Source organism: Salvia hispanica, chromosome 5 (genome assembly GCF_023119035.1).
Source record: "Salvia hispanica cultivar TCC Black 2014 chromosome 5, UniMelb_Shisp_WGS_1.0, whole genome shotgun sequence".
NCBI classification, from domain to species: Eukaryota; Viridiplantae; Streptophyta; class Magnoliopsida; order Lamiales; family Lamiaceae; genus Salvia; species Salvia hispanica.
This window is the reverse complement of record NC_062969.1, coordinates 4,168,323-4,189,269: the sequence shown is the minus strand read 5'-3', so window position 1 is coordinate 4,189,269 and position 20,947 is coordinate 4,168,323. Positions and strand designations below refer to the sequence as shown.

At 33.7% G+C, this 20,947-nt stretch overlaps 1 protein-coding gene across 1 annotated transcript; it reads right to left on the bottom strand.

Moving 5' to 3' along the window:
- Nucleotides 1–5,070: 5,070 nt before the first annotated feature.
- LOC125191156 lies at nucleotides 5,071–9,046 on the bottom strand. The gene is made up of 7 exons (XM_048088643.1): nucleotides 8,557–9,046; nucleotides 7,550–8,204; nucleotides 6,718–6,893; nucleotides 6,446–6,531; nucleotides 5,955–6,088; nucleotides 5,441–5,743; nucleotides 5,071–5,292 (listed from the first exon to the last, which is right to left on the bottom strand). The coding sequence occupies exons 1-7, from the start codon at nucleotides 8,872–8,874 to the stop codon at nucleotides 5,111–5,113; spliced, it is 1,854 nt and encodes a 617-aa protein (XP_047944600.1). The 5' UTR covers nucleotides 8,875–9,046; the 3' UTR covers nucleotides 5,071–5,110.
- Nucleotides 9,047–20,947: the final 11,901 nt, after the last annotated feature.

Genomic DNA, 20,947 nt, shown 5'->3' with positions numbered 1-20,947 from the left:
ATGCCTTTGTACAGTCAGCTTGTGCATGTATACGAGAAACACCACGTCCACTTGTTTACCTAATTATGAGAATAAATAATATAATATAATGGTTTATTATTGAAATATGATAAACAAGTCTAAGGCTTTTTACTAAGAAGGTCAAGTAGGGAAATTCGATGAATCTCCTCATGAGTTTTCCAGTAGGGGACTTGGCCAGATCTAGTAAGAAGAAAAACGTATTCACAACCTAGATAGGCTTTGGCTACCTATTGGTACGGTTGCGGTGTTTGTGATAATTCTCTCTTACCTAAGAAGAGATTAGTAACACCGGTGTGGTAAAGCACTGAAAGGATCTAATCCGAAATGTATTCTTTATTGCTATCTACTGAAAGAATATATTTCAGAAAGTTTAGTATTTTCTAGTCTATGATATTAATATCAATATTGTTTATTCAATCAAACGCCACTTTGACTTATCAATATGTGAGAGTTTGTACGTAACTCAAGTTCATGATATCTTGGGTGGTAGTAATTGAATAGCATGAAGGTATTGGAATATTATTTCATAGAATTCGCGTGCCTAGTGTGGTATGATTAAATCCCTAAAAGGGTGATCCCCAAGAGGTGTTTGAAAAAGGAATTTATTATTCAGAAAACTGCGCAGTTGGAATTTATTCCACGAATAATAAATAAAGTTTCAAACTAGAAAAACTCTTTGGAGAATTAATTTAATTCTAGTCACATAGCAGACAAAAGAATTAAATTGACGGATCAAGATAATCTTAAACGCGGGAAATATTATAAAATAAAATGGACCCAAGTTATTTGTAATTTGGTGATTTAAGTGGGAGTGCAATATTATTCTTTAGTGGAATAAAATAATATTACATTGATAATATATTAAATCATGGGTCATTTGATTTAATTAGTAATTTATCTAATGGGTGAGCCCAACACTTAAATCATTCCATGGATCCCCTTACTAGCCCAATAAGGTCCACTATAAATATTGAATGAAAGGGAAACCCTAGCATACAATCCAAGACACACTTAACCCTAACCCTAGACGCCAAAATCGGCGCCTCTCTCTCTCTCCCTCTTGGTCTCGATTTTCGTGCCTAGCACGTGGGAGAATTAGGGTTTTGATTATTGTTCTTGATCTATCCTAATTCATAGGATTAGATCTAGACATTTTGGTGTTTGTATTGGATTTCCCTAGATTCATTCAAAGTTATTTAATTGGTTTTCTAAGATCCGCCCACACGGATGGAGAATCAAGGACGAGGGAATAGTACGGAAGATTCGTGGTCGATAAACCAAGGATCTCCGGGTGGTGCAGCTAGCAACGTCAATCCAATGATGGATTATGAGGTAACAATCGAATCTACATCGAATATGCATGATTATGTGTTTATTTGATGTTATATCTATACATCTATGAATATTGCATGAAATTGGAGTTGAATGCATAATCATCTAAATAGATCCGGTCAAGGACCTGTTTGGTTTCCGTGTCTTCCGCTGCGGTAGTCCCAACAACAAGTATTTATGGAAATTTTCTCTAATATTCTCACTCACCCTTAAACAATTAATTTACCACATAAATCACACAAATAAATAAATCACATGCCACATTATTAAGTCAAATAGTTTGACTTTTCAAACTTTCACACAAACCCTAAACTTAATTCGACCATATCACCTTGTGAAATAACTGCATTCTCGATTCCACGTCATCAACAATTAATTCTAGGGCTCTAAAATTAGGGTTCTAAATTCCGGGATGTAACATAGTGCAACTTAAGTGATACTCCCTCCGTCCCCCATTAGCAGTCACAGTTTGACCGGACACGGATTTTAAGAAATGTAAAGAAAAGTTGGTTGAAAAAGTTAGTGGAATGTGGGACCCACTTTTTTATATTGGTTTTATAATAAAATGTGAGTGAAGTGAGTTAGTGGAATGTGGGACCTACTACCATTTATGGTAAAAATGAAGTGTGACTCTTAATTGGGGACGAAAAGTGTGACTCTTAATCGGGGACGGAGGGAGTAAACGTTTCCAACTAATAAAGTAAGATTTTGAGTCACTACAAAATGGCTTTAAATCTCAAAGAAATAAGGATAACAGACTAATAGTCATTTAATCTACAAAATTTGATCAATTTCTATTAATTAGTACACTAAATATAGAATTGTATTGAAATTAATATTCTATGGAATTGAATTACAACTAATTGAATTTTAATCCAATTTCAAATTCTATGGTTGGTAAAATGAAGTAGTAAGTGCTATGAAATTGAATTCTACCTATTAATCAAAATCATGAATGGGTATAGTTGAGGACATAATCGAATTTAATTTTTTGTGGTGAATGTTCCTATTTAAAGAGTGATTTACAATTTCAATTAGGTGAATTGTCACAGTATAGTTCTTTGTGGACATTTTTTATTTTGTTGCATTAACTACAAATACATTATTATTATTATTATAAAGTGGCATCAAAACATAAATTTGGTGGCATTCTTGAGCTCAATAGCATATTATTTCCTTAGAAAAATGATTACTGCGTGGCAAAGACTGCGGCTAAATCAGTTTATTAATTTAAGTGAAACTCCATTGAATTTTGTAGGTTAATTGGCGGATCCCGGCGTGGACATGCATAGGAGAAGTGGTTAATCGTAAGTTTAGCTCACATATCTCGACCCCTAAACATGCTACCAGCTTTCGAAATTAATGATTGGAATTGACTGTCAAATTAATGACTGGTTTCGAAATTTGTCAACTAATTAAAAACCGAAGAATTCGATCATAAATTTGAAATCACCAATCTTAGTCTTTTTATGTTGTGGGTTAAATAAAAATGCATGTGAATATGTGATATAATTATGCTACAAGATCATCTTTAAAAACTTGCATGATTATATACCTTTTTGGCGTGATAAGTATTGAATCAGCAACTTGTGGCTGCTGAAAAGGAATTAATTAACATTATTATTTTGTTATAGGTAAAATAATTTATATTGTTTTGGTACCTCTTGGTCTAAAATAATAATTTTCTATTAAAATTAACAATCAAAATATTTGATCAATTTAATAATTTAATTATAATCTAGGACTAAAGTCTAATTTTGATTATGTACATTTTTCATAAAATTCTTTTCGGGTTCCATACGTTAAGTTTGTGACCTTGTTTGGGACCAAAATATACCAAAACAATATATTAGTTACCAAAAGGTCACAAATTTAATGTATAAGACCGAAAAGAATTTTAGGACAAATGTAAGGGACCAAAATTGACTTTAGTCTAAATACATAGAGGAATTTAGTAGGTGTAGCTAGAAGTGATATATATAGGAGTAGGACATTCATTTGATTTTATTTGTATTAAAATCCATTTAATTTGATATTTATAAATCAAATATAAAAAATGTAGCTTTTAATTGGATAAGTTTATTAAATCGGATAATATCAGTTATTGAAATATTCTTAATAGTAATATTTTTTTAAAGTCCATTTTGTATGGTTTTGGAAGATATTGAGTGGAAAATTTAATATTGATTCTATAAAAATTTAAAATATATTCTTTTGAAATAACCGAAACCAGAATTACTTATTGATATAAGTAATAACAGGCTTTGATGGCTCCCCAAACCAATTGGATCTGGGTTCAATTGGACCAGAATAGCCCAATTGAAATCTAGTGAAGATTTACCAGGTTACTCTAATTACTTTCTCTCTCATAATTCGCTCTGAGAAAACCTGCGTCGGAATCGGAGGATAATTCGCTCCCTCTCCCATAAACCTGCGCCGGAATCAGAGGATAATTCGCTCCGAGAAAACCTGCGCCGGAACCAGAGGATAATTCGCTCCGAGAAAACCTGCGCCGGAACCGGAGGATGGACGACGAAGACAATATTGCTCTCACCAAGCTTGTGTCCTAGTTTATTTATTGTCTCCCTGTTTTTATTGATTCTGAATTGAGACAAAATTGACTAGGAGCATGGGGTGAATGTAGGGAAACATGTGGATTTGTTGTTCGTTGTGGTTGCAAGCATGAGTAGGAACATTTTGATTGGGGGTCTTCCAGATTATTTAGTGTTTCCAAATTGTGTTTCAAAACGAATTCACGACTATTTATAACCCATTTAATTCAAAACGAATTTACAACTATTTATAACACAAACCAATTGGCAATGAAACCCAACAATCACAGCCAGCTTACATATCTGACCCCAGACCAATCATTTTTTATATTCGTCTTTTATAGTAACGTGCACTAAATATTTTCAATATTTATGCCTAATAATATAAAAATATAGAATTTAACTAATATGTATTGCTTTTGACAAAACAAATAAAAATGTTATTTGTTTCTAATAGGTACGTAATATAAGTCTTATTAGTAGGAGAGACGTATATAAACAACACGAGAGATATAGTTTGAGATTTAGAATGAAGAACAACTATAATTATATGAATTTTTTTAATATAAAACATGAAACATATGATTTAAAAGCAAAACACAAAACATAAACTTTATGGATCATTGTAGTAAAAGAAGTTGTTTTGTTGTGCTATTTATAGTTGGTGGATAAATCCACCAAATTCTTCTAGAGTTTTTTATAATTAATACTCCCCAATTAATTTTTTCTGACAAGTGGCTATATATTTTTATAAAAAAACTTCTAGATTTTTTAATTGTTCCAAGCTCCTTCTTATACTTAGATGTTGTCTCTTTGTTGATCTTCAGTGTGCAATTGACAATTTTCTCCTTTGGACGGCTTGTTTTAGGCTGAGCAATTTCAACCTTGGATCAACGAAGAGATTGTTTTTGAAGTTAAAAGTTTTTCTTCTATACATTATTATAGGTTACCTTTAAATTTTTATTTGTATCATTTTTCCAATATGATGGAAGATTTATTTTCAGGGTTGAATTGTCCTAATTGACTTTCTATCCAACTCTTCTTTGTCCACTTCTATTCCAATCGCTCTGCCTTACAATCGTTGACTCCAATCATCACCGTCCATCTTTTTTAGGTCATCGTCTTGTTTTCCATGTATCACACCCCCTATTCACACAATCACGTATTGATGACAAACTGTGTAACTATTTCGTGTTGTATATATATCAACTCCGTCCTTTAACAGTACAAAAACCAACAGAATTTAGAAGGTGACTTTGTAAGAAACAGTAGAGTTCCATATCGTCTTGTTTCTCCACCGTTTCAGTCGTCTTCACAACGTATTTGAAATGCCGTCCGTAAATATGTGAAGCTGCAGCTGCTTTAGAGCTCAGAAGCTTCAAATCACCTGTTTAAATACAACAATAAGATCAGAAATGGAAACACACATGATTTGATAACAAGAAAAATAAAATAGCATCATAGAAACTAGGTAAAGCTAAGAATCTATTTATAAGCCTCATCCATGAAACAAACAAATCGAAAGGGATTATTACCTGAGGCGATCTCAGACATCAAGATCCTGTCATGGAAGTGGCGATTCAGCCACCATCTGCAGCGTAATCTCCAACTTTTTCCAGACTCGCCACAGGTGAATAATTCCGGTACCCTATTTGAATCATCCAAACATCCCGGATTGTCAGAACCATTGCCACTATTGCAGACAGACTCTCTGTCTCCTTCACACTGAGAGAGTTTCAATAAGCAAGATGCTAATTCTTGCCACGTGTCACATGTCCCATGTGAAGCATCTAAGTGTAAGGCTAACATTTCCACCAAACTCTGTGTGTCATAGTCTCCTGTATGTACATGGCATAAATTTTCTTTTAGGAAAAAACAAATAAAGAACCAACACACATTTATATCACATTCTGAGCACGAGGATCTCATACAAATCTCACCCCAAAAGAACACCCAGATAAATCGAAGAGAAACAACTATAATAGCATCTTCAGTCACAGAATTTTATAAATAAGCATTGGATATGCATTTTAAGAATGATAATAGTACCACACTGATGCATGAGCACAAGTCTTGACAAGGAGTCATTGCATGTGGGATCCTTCTTCAAGATGTCCTCAAAGTATGTACGTAGCTTCACATAATTTCCACTATCAAAATGCTCCAGTAGACTTGCTTGCAACCTGTACAGAAATATACACATGGACACACATCAATCAGAGATTTATAGGAGAAAATTTCAGAAGCGACATGCTTAGCCTTTGTGAGGCAATCAGATACAGATATTGACCTTCAAAATAAACTGGATAAAAGAATGTCAATAAGGATTGTAGAAGATGGAGTAATATTTTACGGTTAAGTGAAATGCTCTGATTTCAGAAGAATACCGTAAGAGCATTACATTCCAGTGTGCACTATACAAGTATAAAGATTACCTAATCACTCTTATCACTCACATGTTCACAAAGGTCTCTTCAACTCGTAGTACTTAGAATTTTTGGCAAGGTGCGGCAACAAAGATCATGGAAATGAGAAATTACCTTAGTTGGAGTACTGTCTCTGAGTTTTGAAATAACGTTCCGAGTTCATCAAGGGCCTCATGGACTTGATCTCCAAGAATGAGCATCTAGAAGATATTTATTAGAAAATTATGACTACTTGACATGGGACAAGGTTAATTTTTAGAAAAACATGGCAATAGTTGGAAGAAATACATAATAGTCAAATATAACAGCATAATGATGTAAATTATTATTTATAAAGTTGAATATAAGGAGTCTTGCCAAGAAGGAAAGTACCCAATAGTTAGTACCTGTATAAAAGGGTGGAGGGCCTCCATTGCTGGTGGTGTTGTGTGAAGAGCAACACGTAAGTGTTTTACTGCATTCTTATAGTCTTCGTTGAGCAAATTTCTGTGCATACGTACTGCATCCTCCAAATTTTCATGAGAAATAGGCAACTTCAAGGGCAATAACCATGGAGGTAAGCCTATAGAGGAGAATAGAAATGCTCATAGTCTTTCTTTGCAATATAAGACAGAGACAGCCAAAAAGTACTACTACAAGTTCTACAACTGGTAGAAGAAAATAATTATTTACAGTATGTAGCCTAAATTTAAATATATCATGATTTATGGTTTTAACTTCGTCTAGAAGACAGAAAACATTCTTCAGTCGTGTTATATAACAAGATTCTATGACTCGTCAACAACAAGTACAAACTAAATATTCACTCAGACGTTAAATCACTGAATGAAAGCAGAACTTTGTTTTCAGCATAAGTTTGGGTTATAGATTGAATAAAAAATAGATTCTGTAAAGTAGTACTCCCTGTATGCTATGCGCAGATTAGTGGACAGAATGAGACAGACGCACAGCAGCTCCTCATAATCCAAAAGAAATCATGACATATTCTTAAGTTGATACTAATATATTATGCCAGGATTTAGCTTCAGAAGAAATAATGGTCTAAATAAATACATGTGGTACTCCAATTCTTTCTTAACTTCCTTATCCATAATGATAGTGATAGACTGGCACAAAACTAGCAGACCACTACTTCGTAGATTTATGGTGGTTCAAAATGATGCATCTTTTTTAAGTTTGATTGACAAATGCACAAGAAAAGGAAGCTCTGAAACTTACCTTGGGTTAGGAAAATAGAGGCTTGAGGAAGGTCACCGCTACAGTCGGAGAATGAAGAACCGCTGATTCCATTGGGTTCGGCTGATTCCTCACGAGAGTCTTGCAGCTCATAGCTGAAACAAGAAGTTTCCTTTTTCTCTTTGGTCTCAGTGTCTATAGAATTTTTATTACTGTCGCATTCACCTACTTCTTTATCTTTGGCTACAGATGTGATTGAACCACAATGTATGTTCGAGTTGTCTCCTCCTGCTTCATGAGGGCTGTCAACCTCAGAATATTCAATCGGCATGTGAATTTTATCGATAGGAATTTCTGATTGTAAACCGAAGCCAGATGAATCAAGAGCTGTCAATTGTAACTCTTCTGGCAGACCAGAATACCACACCTGACAAAATGTCAACCCAACAACCAAATTTGCAACTGCGTCGCCATCAAAACCAGGCTCCTTCTTGAGAAAGAGAGCAGCTTGATGTGCATCCCTCGTATTCCCACGTTGAAGACAAGTAAGAATAACCTCCAGTTGCACAGAAAATCTATGCTTTGTATGCCAGTACTTCAACAACCCAATCTTTTTCATCCATACCTCATAGATACCCTGGATTCTTCTGGATCTGAGATTTTCACCTTCTATAACACTAAGAAGCTCCAATGCAGCCTGCAGAAAATTAGGATGTCAGTACTTAATCTGTTTGTCGAAGGGGTAGAAATACATCTCACAAAAGTATCATTATGCAGTAAAAATTGAACAAACATATAGCAGGTTACCTAAATTGCATAATTGATGAAGTGAAGGATTAAAAAATTGCGGGGGTAGACATGAATGCCACTATTGTTCTTTGTTAATTTAAAGAAATCCATTAAAACCACTACCAGTTCCCACAACTGAAACCTCTTGAACCGTTATAAATTGCGTACAAAACTCTTTTCAACGCCAAAAAGGGGAAACGAAAGGAACCACAAAATAATTAACAAGTCTATATTGTGAGGAGAAATTCACGTGTATATACCGTATACTTGGCACGGTTTCCAGAGAGAGAATGGTCCTTGATGGTCCCTTGGATCAAGACACTCAAGGCGCCACTCGCCTCGGCCCAATTGTGGTGCATGAGTAGGTGGCTGAGGAGCCGGAACAGCCGCGTCCGGTGCTCATATCGTAGGCTCTCGCCCCCCCATTGAATGTTCCCAACGCCCCTAACCAGGCAGGTGCTTGGTAACTGGGCTGCCTGTTGTATTGCTTTGAATCTCTTTACTTGAGGCAAAGGATTAGCGGCGCTGTGCCCTTCGAGTTCTCTGCCTTTTCTGGCCTTTTTATTTTTTTTCGCCATGTTAAAGTGTAGCAGGGCACGGGTATTCGGTGACGGTGCAGCACTTCGGTGACGGATAATTAACGTCCAATTTCATCACTTTCTGCGGAGTTGCAGAGAAAGAGAGAGGGGGCGCCGGGGAGGAAGATGGAGGCGCCGATGCAGTCCTTTTCTGCAGAGTTTAGGGAGTCAAATTGGGCTGAAATTTGGGCAATTAAAGACTTGGGCTGATTTCTCTTTTTTTAATTTAATCTAATTAATTGCCCAATTATAATTTTTTGACCTAATTTTAATTGAAAGTAAGTAAATTCACAGATCTAAAAAATGAATAATTCTAATTTTTTTAGTTGATGGTATTTCACCATTGAATTATATATATGTTCGTATTGATTAAATATTTTTAAATAATTATTAATTAGTATAAATTGTTAACCTATAGGCCATGTTTGTTTGACATGGATTGTGTGCTGGGAAAATAATCTAATTCCCAGTTGTAAAATTCTAGTGTTTGTTGAAAATGGGGAAAGTAATATGATTTCTAATTATTAAATTACTATGTTTGGTAAAATTATAAGAAAATAAGGAAAGGAAACTAATTCCTAAAATCAAGGAAAGTTATGTAGAAATTTAAGGATTCTTTTTCCTATTCTAAACCTAGGTATTCTTTTTCCCGTCATTTAAAAAAGCGGTTTCTTCCATTACTCCTAAAATTTCTCATTTCTTCCACTACTCCATCACTATTTTATTTCTGATAAATTTTATTACTTCTATTCAAGTAAATAGACACGAGTTTAATTATGTAGAAATGCATTTTATTTTTGCCAACTTTTATTAATTCTAATCATCTACACAGCCACAAGTTTGATTACGTAGAAATGAATACTTCGTATAAAAAAAATCAATTATGCCCCGTCATACATTTGAAGATTATTATGATTAAGTTGCTATTTTAGTTTGTTTAGGTGATTATATATATTATTTATTGTTTATTTTTGTAACTTTTATTTAATTTTTAATGTAAAATAAAAGTTCAGTTAATAAGAGAGTATTTCATTATATATTTTACATTTTTTATTTTTCAAATTATTTCAATAACTGAAAATTATAATTTCAAAATCTTGACATGTTTCCAAACACAGTAATCATATTTTTCATCAATCATATTCCACGTAATCATTTTCTGAGGAATCATAAATCTCAGAAATCATAATCCTAGAAATCAAAATCTTGGTAATCATTTTCCTTTACAACTTTACTTTCCTACCAAACAAACACGGCCATGCTGTATTTATTTTAGATTTTATATTTATTTCAAGTTAAAAAAAGTAATAACAATACTATAAAAAAAATATAAATAAAGTTATAGTAGTCTGTTGTGAAGTATTAAAGAGATTAATAAAAACATGATCAAAACAAATAATAACGATAAAAAATGCTCTATATATCATGAATTATAAATAAAAATATTTTGAAATATTAAATTCTTAATAAACACTAAACAATTAAATTATAGTATAAATTTATGTGATATGTTCCTTATACTTTTAAAATACGAATATTCATAAGAATTAATAATCACGCATAATAAAAGAGAGCAGAATAATGGAATAAAGGAAAAAACATGAGTAAATGTCTGTTTTTGTGAAAAATGAAAATCAATCACTCGTGTGGACCAAAAAAAAAGGAAATTCAATCATTTTAGTGGGACTAAGGGAATATATTATTATGATGAAATTTATTATTTTTCAAATATTTTTATGTATGAATTTAAAATTGATGTGTATTAGATAATAACGAGTTAATTATAACAAATAAATTCAAGTACTATCATTTCATACTTTGTATTCTCTTATCATTAGTATAGCTATATGTCGATATCGACAGTATGTATTCTTCAAATATTGAAAATGCATATGGCCCCTAGCCTACCTCTTAAATTAGGGACAACGAAAAAGTCGTCAATTGGGATGTGGTTATTAAAGGTCCAAATATTGGTTGTGATGTCCTACAGTTAAGTTCTTTATAAAGATTGTTTTTTTAATATATATGATGTATGTAATATATTATTATGACCGAATGTTACTAATTTTGTATTTGTTTTTGTTCTATACTTAGATCGTATATAAATAATGAAATATATAGTAAGGGCTTGATTGGTAGCTTGAAATTTTTTTTACTGAAATTCTGCATAAAGTTTTTATGAAATGTTGATAAAACAAATGCTGGGTATTATGCAGTTTGTTATAGACTGTTTCTCTGCTTAATACTACGAGACGGTACTCCCACAAATTCCAGCTATGCAAAGGACACATGGCTGTGATGACTACAATGCCCCTACTGTACGTAAAAAAATTCCCATACAACCCTGCTTCTTCATCCTCCTAGCCGAAAAATGGCGCGTATTTCCCGGCGTTTCGCGCCATCTGAATCAGGCTCCCTCTATAAAGGACGGGTTGAATTCCTTCTTTTTCACACCAAGCCTAACCTCCGACTCACACAATCATACTCCAACTGTCCTCCATGGGGTCGAGAGGGAAGCGAAAGCTGGTGTACGAGGGTCAGACGTCCGGTATCCTAGTGGCTAAAAATCGGTCTGCAGCTTTGGATAATATTTTGTTTTTAGTCATAGGTGTTTGATATCATGTGCAGGTGCTGAAGGTGAAGGCAACGGCGACAAGGTAAAGGTCGAGCGCACACGTCGGTCATGGACCAAACGCGAGGAAACTGCTCTATTGGTGGCGCTGCACGATCTTGTTGCCGGAGGCTGGAAGGCCGACAACGGTTTCCGGAACGGGTACGCAACACAGGTGTATCAGGTTATGAAACGTAGGGGTGAGCAAAATAACCGAAAACCGAATATCCGAACCGAACCAAACCGAAATTTTGAAATTCGGTTCGGTTTTTTCGGTTTTTCGGTTCGGTTCGGTTTTAAAAATACAAAAATTTCAGTTTTTCGGTTCGGTTCGGTTTGGGCGAAAAAAAAACCGAAAAACCGAATTATATTTTAAATATATTATTATATATTTTTATCTTATTAATTTAGTATATTATATCATATATATGATATATATTCTTCTAATATATTTTTATATAATAAATATTATATATATTGTATTAATTTTATATTATATATATTTATATTCTATTAGTATATATAAAATAAAATAAATTAGATATATTAAAATATACTATTTTTTTCGGTTTTTCGGTTTTGTTTTGAAATTTCGGTTTTTTCGGTTTGGATCGGTTTTTTAAGTTCGGATTTCGGTTTTGCGATTTTCGATTTTTCAATTTTTCGGTTCGGTTCGATTTCAATTTTAGCCTAAATTCGGTTTTTCGGGTTCGGTTCGGTTTGGGCGAAAAACCGAACCGAAACCCGAATGCACACCCCTAATGAAACGTGAATTACCAGACACTGAGCTAAAAGTGAGCCCGCACATCAACTCTAAGATAGTGATTTGGAAGCGCGAATACGACGCTTTGTCACAAATACTTGATCGTAGCGGTGTCGGGTTCAATTCTAACAACGACTTCCGGATTGATTGCAACGACGATCAGTGGGCGCAGATTGTGAAGGTTCCGTAAAGTATGCGTTGTTTGGGGTTTAGAATACTTTGTGTTTCTTACTAACACGTTTTATTTGAAATTTTAAAAATATTATAATTAGCATTTTTTTTTGTTTTAAAATTCTCGAAACATTTTTTTAGTTCTATACTAAAGTTTTAATATACACTCCTCTATCCTAACACTGTAAGCAACACATTTTCCTTTTTGATGTCTTACTCAAGTTAATGCAACATCAATATCTTCTCTTTATCCTCTGTGCTACATTATTCCTTCTCAGCTAAATTCACAGAATAAAAATGTATATAATCTCGTGTTGAATAGGAAATGCTCCACTTAGAGTGGGATAAGAGAAGTACATTTTTTTGTAAAGTGTATATAATAATATTATATTTTAAATCTATTTAATTATTTCGAATTTGTATTCAGTAAGTGAAAATCATAAGACCCGTGATGATACTAAATTACTAATTCTTCTAGAGTTCAACACAATTAATATCCAATTATAGAAAAACTTTCAGAATCTCGAACATAATAAGCCAATCCAATATCTCCTATATTTAGGACCTCTAAGAGCATTCTCAACAGTTTCCCTAAAACCTCCATTATTTCTCCCTAACTCCTGCCACATCAGCGCCACATCAGCAGTATAATTTATCCCCAGTTTTTAGTCAACTTTTAGCCAACTGCTCCAATGGTTTCTCCCTAACTCAACATTTCATTTTTACATCATCACTAATTTAATTGTTTTATTTTTGTATATATAATAAAGCTCGCTTTGTATGAAACGGGAGATATAGTTGTTGACTGGGTTGTTGGCGAAACCCGCGACATCCCATCCGGTGGGAGCGGGAGGTACCTCCTCTTCGGAAGAAGAATGAGATATCTCCTCGTCGGACCGAGAATGAGAAGACGATTCAAAATTCATTAAATATAGATGGAGAGAGAGAAAATAAATGAAGAGAGAAAATGGATGAGGATGAGGAGAGAATGAAGAGAGAAAAGGGATGAGGATGGGGAGAGAATGAAGAGAAGGTGTGTATTTATAGGGGGAAAATTAAAAAAAAAAAACAAAAAATATATTTATCGCCGAATTATCGCCCACAGTGGTCGGGGATAATTAGGCGATAATCCGGCGATTTTTCGCCGGTTGGCGATAAAACGGGAGGAAAAATCGCCGAATTATCGCCGACCTCTCCCGTTGGTCGGCGATAACTCGGCGATAGACGGCGAAAAAACACCGACTTTTAGCCGGCACCATTGAGAGTGCTCTAAATAGCATTACATGTGCTGACAGTAAGAAATTGCTTCCCGTTTCATATCCCATTATATTTTTTGAACATTAACACTACCTAAACAATTGTCTAATTCCATAATTTTTCCCAACGGACAAAAAAATCAAGAACTCCAATTTTGGTCGCAACTCAAATTCATTAATAATACACCAATACTGTAAACTTACCTTGGCTGAGGGCTGTGGGATTATATTGGCAGCAGAGACAGCGGGCTCGGCGGCCCCGGCGGTGAGGGAGGAGTCGAGAAGGCGTGGTGTGTTCTAGTAAGATTTTGGGAGATATTCAGAATATAAAAATAAATTAAATTAAAAATTATTTTTACTACCCACAAATAATTTAGAATAATTTACTATGCCAGGATACTTAAGTCAGGTTTTATACAAGTGGAAGTGGAGTAATTTATTAACTTTTCTTTTAAATTATAAATTTCTGTAAAAAATTTCCCGCTAATTAATACTCCATCCATCTCCAGTGAATATAAACTTTAGATTCAATATGGGTTTTAATAAAAAAAGAAAAAAAGTAGTAATAGAGAGAGAAAGGGTAGTGGATAATGTTAGTGGAGAGTGAGGTCCACATTATTATAATGGCATAAGTGTTAATTGTAATAATATAAATTGTAAATAAAATGTTGTGTAGAGGTAGTATGTTGTTTGAATTTTTCAAAATTAGAAAATTCATACTCTATAAGGATGGACAAAAAAGAAAATAGTTCATACTCTTTGGGGACGGAGAAAGTATATCCAACCGCTTTTCTCTTTCTCATTAAAATATGTACTATGTCTTTTTCTCTGCGTTTAATACTTACATTTACCTTTTTCCTCTCCAATTAAAAATATTAACAAAAAATTTCTAAAATCTCATACCGACAAAAAAATGTGTCATCTTAGCCGATACAAAGAGAGTGAATAATAATGATATTGGTGATCCTAGTGTATAAAAATATCAATTCTAAATTATTATAATCACATTTACTAATTCTAGATTTTTTTAAATTTTATATTTAAATTGCATGTGAATAAGATAGATTATAAGCAAAATACCCACATAGAGAAACTGGTTATAATGTTAGCAGCAATTTCATCTTTCTAAACATAGTTGTTTTGGCACCACATATTTTACCATGTCGGATTAAGTATGCCACAAAGAATTAAATCTGTCAATTTTAACGATTGCATGAAATACTCGCAGTGGAAAATTGAAACATTATATAAAGTTGATGACTTTTAATCACTTAGGTTTCGTAGAAATATCAGATTTTGCTAAAGTTCGTGATTATCTACTAATAACCTTAATTCATATAGCAAAAATGAGTAATTTTAAGAAAATAAGAACCTAAAAAAGATTTTGTAGTCTTTTATAACCTGTATGATATTATAGTAACAGCTTTTTGTGATCCTAGAAATTTGTCATGACATTTACAAAATCTTCTTAAAACTTGAAATTGATTTTTTTTTTTGGAATAATGTCATTTATTTTATGTAAATCTTGAACTTAGAGTATAAAATACAAGCATTTTATCCTTACAAAGGTATGAGTGAAAATATTTCAACATGGCATTAGTCAGAATCCGAAACTGATACTACCTCTGTCCCTGAAAATTTGATACAGTTTACCATTTCGGTCCGTCCCTGAAAATTTGATACACTTCACTTTTATCATTTTTGGTAGTGGACCTCATATTCCACTAACTCATTCCTACTCACATTTTATTATAAAACTAATACTTTAAAAGTATGACCCACATCCCACCAACTTTTTCAACTCACTTTCTATTACATTTCTTAAAACTCGTGCCGTATCAAAGTGTAGCAAATTTGGGGGACGGAGGTAGTAATATTATATGGATAGTACATATAACTGGAAGTATCATTAAAATTTGGGAAGAAACGAGATATGGGCTTACGAGTCAATCTGGCCCATGAGCTATTGTCTGAGTAATGGGCCCAACTCGAGTAGCCCAAAACTAAATATGAATTGGGAAGGAGTTAACAATTTTTGGATTTGGACTACTCACATGAATATTGCACATAATTTGATGGGATAATGCAAGTTTTTATTTCTAATTAGGTACGAGTATCGTTTTAAACTCTATGGCCTAATTAATAGGTGTATGCGTGTTTCATGAAAACTATCTATTCCGTCACGATTCTCTTATATGTGGATTCCTATAATTACACCACGAAAAATGACGTATCATGTATGCTTTGAGATAATAGTCAATCGTACTTAACAAGTTTGTAATTTCAGCATAATCATGCTAAACAAAGAGAGAACTTGATTTGTTTATTGAGTCAATCGAATTACAAATACAAGTGTGTAAATCACCTTATATATTGGGTGAAAGCTAAAAGATCAAAATCTAATAAAACAAACTAACTAATGCCAGCTAGGATGACAACTCAGTGACAGCTCAATGCCAGCTGTATGAGCTGAGCTCAAGTCTTCATTTCAATCATCATCTCGAAGCTTCCATAGATGATCAGCTTCTCGGAGTTGAACTTGATCGGAGTTGAACTTGATCTTGATCACATATCTAAGAGCCCCCCTCAAGATGGACTATATACCGTTGTAAAATCCATCTCAAATACCATTGCCGAAAGCTTGCTTGAGGCCATAAAGAGATTTTTTCCCCAAAAAACAAGCTTTCCCCATTCTGGGGAGTTTCCGGAAAAACCCAAAACCCGGGGCTTGTCATTTTATATTTCTTCATCAAGTTAAACCATAAAAGAAATTTTTAAATTTTTAAGATGAGCAAGTTTCCCCATCCAAAGCCCTTAGAGCAAGAACCATTTTTAAAAAGGGGTCCCTTGAAAACCCGGAAGAACGGTCATAAAAAACCCACCTGTTTTTGGTTTTTGGAATCCTTTAGCAACCAAACGAGCTTTATATCTTTTACCGTAGCATCCCCTTAAATTTGTTTCGGCCCCCATTTGCAAGATATGGGAATTTGCCTGGAGGCAACACCGTGATCACCACGATTTGCCCCCATCGGGGGGCCTGGGAACTCCTCTTGCAGGGCCCAATCCCCACTCGGGATGTTGTGCTGCTTGTTTATAGGAATTAGGCTCGGGGAGGATGGAAAGAAGAAGATAAATTTTGAGGTAAGGGCAAATTTTTGGAAGAAAAAAATAAGAAAAAAAGGGATATTTGGGGGGAGAGACCCCCGGGGGTTACATATATAATCGGGATGTGTTGGTTTTTTGATAACCCCCCCAAAGGAAAGAATGGTGAGGACCCGGCAATTGATACATCATCAATGTTATTAGGTTGGGAAGTATTTTGTCAATAGAAGGGGAAGAGAAAGATTTTCGACTGGGGTGTGCAGGGGGCCAAAAGAAGAGGAAAACGGGAAGGGAAGATGGTGTCCAGGGAAAAAGGGGAAGTCGCCAGGGAAAATAATGGAAAATAACATTTTAAATGAAAATGTTATTGTTCTCCAAATCCATGACTTTATACCCCTTGTATCCGGAGGTTTACCCAATGAATATGCACTTGAAAATTTTGGGAGAATTTATTTTTGCTTTTATCCAAATTTGGGGTAAAGTAGAAAACCCCCAAAAACCCTTTATTTGAGTATGTTGGGGGTTTGTTGAACAATAGTAAAAGGTGTCAGGGGTTTTGGGGAAAACATATGAGGGAAGTCTAGCCCCCATACATCACAATGGATCAAATCAAAGATGGCAGAAGATTTGTGGGAAGATGTTGGGAAAGGCAGCTTTCTTTGTTTTGCTAGAGGGCAGATATGACAAGTAGATAATTGAGTACTAGAAGGAGACAATATATCAGATAAAAGCTTCAGTTTATTGAAAGAAGGATGACCCAAACGTTGGTGCCAAACATCCAAACTTACAACTAACCGAGACCGAATTAGGACCGGGAGGCCGAAAATTGGTTTCGGGAGCCAAAAGGGGGGAGCTGAGGTGGAATTGATCCCAAAAAATTCCAAGGGGGGATATTGATCCAACTTGGGGGAGATTCATGAATGGGATCCTTTCCCAAACGAAAGAAGTTTAATTATCTTCAACACAAAACGACTTATGCTGTATTTTAAAGGGGTCGAGCGATCCAAAAAAGATTTGGCATCATCTCGAAGCTTCCATAGATGATCAGCTTCTCGGAGTTGAACTTGATCGGAGTTGAACTTGATCTTGATCACATATCTAAGATTTAATTGCGGACGAAGAGTGTAGTATTTTGTTGCATAACAATTACTCATAGAAAGGAAAAGAATAATTTATGATTCCTATCAAAAGAGCTATAGTCACAATTCCAGGTATAAGCAATCTATAAATGGATCATGGAAATTGGAAACTGTGGAAAAGGTTTGCAACCTTTATCTTTTTTTCCTCTTTATTGTGATGAATATTGGAAAGTAGGCTCCTTTAGCATGTTGAAAGGGAAAGTCATGGAGTAACAATCATTATGGGCTATGTCCCTCTAAAATTCAATATAAGCCTTTTTTCTTCGTTTAGAAAAAAAAACACACCCAAAACACCACCTTTTTGTCGAGTCATGTATGTAGGATCTATTATTTATTTTTTTAGGTGGTATGTGACGTCGGTATGTAATATAAGGCATTATTTGGATGTGTATATTTGCGTATTTGGTGAAAGAGTATTACGTGTATGTAGTAACATAAAAACTCTATAAGACGAATTATGTGTGACAAATATCACTTTCGATGAATTGGGGAGGCATTATTGTGGAAAGAAGCCCTTTTTTCACACCATTCGTTTTGCTCCCCTTTTACCGCAACTTTCCAAAAAAGAGAGGAAAAAAGGAATGTTGTTCATGTAATCCTCAAGATTCGAGAGTGTAAAGTTCCACAATTTCTACATCACGCCAACAAGGGTATATGAATATCATCTCATGGTCTTTATATTAATTATCGTATCTCAAATTATAAATCTTGAGATAATGACATGCTAAATTGAAGAAATACACATGAGAATTAATGAAATATAGCAACATATTTTTGAGGTTAATTAAATACTCCTATATATGGTAGACTAACTTCATTTATAAATTATAATCAAACTACTTATAACCCTTCTTTGAAGGAAAAATTATAGTTTCATTAATGCCGATGGCAACTGGCCATGCAAGTTTCTCCATCATGAAATGAAATATTGGTATAGAATGACAAGTCACAGGGACCATATTGTAATTTAAACGTATATATTTCATTTGTTGAATCTATGATTGAAGAAGATTATTAATAGGTTGTAGTAATATGTGTATTATGTTTGGTGTGGTGTATTAGATATTACCCACTACTCGACGCTTAGGATTCTGCCATTATTCAATTATTTGGTGCACCTGCTCAATTAAGTAGAGTATTTACGGAAAACATGTTTACGCTAATTTTTTCCAGTAATATTATAAATAAATGTTACTATTCATCCTCCAACAAAATCATAAACATATATGGGAGGAAAACATGTTTACGCTAATTTTTTCCAGTAATATTATAAATAAATGATACTATTCATCCTCCAACAAAATCATAAATATGGGATGTGATCAAATGAAAACTCTAAATATTGTACAAACTCAAAACTATGATCTGGACCATTGAAAAATGTCAACAGATCACAAAAAAACATCAACAGAATGATTGATGCTTTGTGTTGATATTTTGTTGATATTGTGTTGACATTAAAATCTTGAAATTTTACACTGCGTTAATATTGTATTGAAATTGTGTTGAAGTTATGTTGAGGAGTTTTGAGTTTGTACAATATACTATAAGTTTGCATTTTATCACTATCCTACTACTACTACTATCAACTTCTAGAACAATTTCTTATTTCTCGCGACAACTCTAAGTCATTCCACACGACACTTGTCAAACGAAAAAACAAAAATAAGAGATCTCCATATTCAGTTATTAAATTGTTTTACTATAATATGAAAAATTATAGCATCAAAGAGTTACCAACTTCTACGCGTAACAAAACATTACTAAGAAAGCCTAATACATCTTTGTTGGATTTCAGACTTAATTTCTTCCTAATTAGTATAATACTATTCCATTACAGGCATGTTTAATTTACCAGAAGAAAAACATTTAAATCACAAAAAATAGCATCAAAGGATTGTTGTATTTCACACAATACACACACTCCTTATACAGTTATACACATTTGACATTGCACCGATATTAATAAACTCCCTCAAATCTAGAGTAAAATCAATCGAATTCATATCATAGCTCAATTAAAAAAGAAACAAAAATTTAAATCTTAAGAAAATCGAATATTTTTCTTTTTTCTGTCGTTACGCAATTAATGATTATTAAAATTCCACGGCATTCGGTAGTTAGAGACTTAGCAGTCAAAATGAAGAATCAAAATCTAATTATAAAAACTCGATTTCTTGTTTGTTTTGATTTTCTTTTTGGGAAGTTGAAAAACACCTTGACTTTGAATCCTTCCGTCATTAAAACTGTCAGTGCACCGAATTTTAGTCGATAATTACATAAATCATTAATTAAGCAGCATTCATCTATTAGAAATATTGAACTAATTATATGCTTACTGATCTGATGCTGTCTATTCGACTTACTATCAATAAATTTAAAATAAATTATCTTCGTATAGTGAAATATTTCAAACACGTTAGACAGCTTGACGGATTTATGCTCAGAATTCAGATAATTGTTAAGTAATGATATGAATTAAGTGCTCGTAATTTTGGGAGAGTTTGGTGCGTGAAGAGATTGTATTCAAAATACCAAGAGTCTCAATTAAGCCAAGATAGTACTATAGTCGTAGTATATAAGTTTTGTCGCTTACGAATTATCTCATCCAAAGAGACTTTGGTATGACTATTAATGCCACCGACTAATAATTTGTTTTTTATTTCATCGATCAACAAAAACACAATTTACCTTTCAATTCTTGGAACATGCTCACAACCACATCGTAAACAACAATTTATTGCATATGTTGCACTGATTAATATCCACCCTTTTCCTACTCTACGACGCATATTAATTTGGATCAATCAATTCCAACTCCAAATTATGAATGTAAGTTAGGTACAAGTTACAAGATAAGATGATAAATTCAAACAATTTGTTCAAAGATAATATGAAATATATGATCCAATTACACAAAAATGTGTTATATATCATAAATATAAATGTAAAGCGAAATATATAAATCAAATGTGAAACGATAATTCCAAAGGCCAAAAGCAAAACAATAATTAAAATTCTTAAACATTAT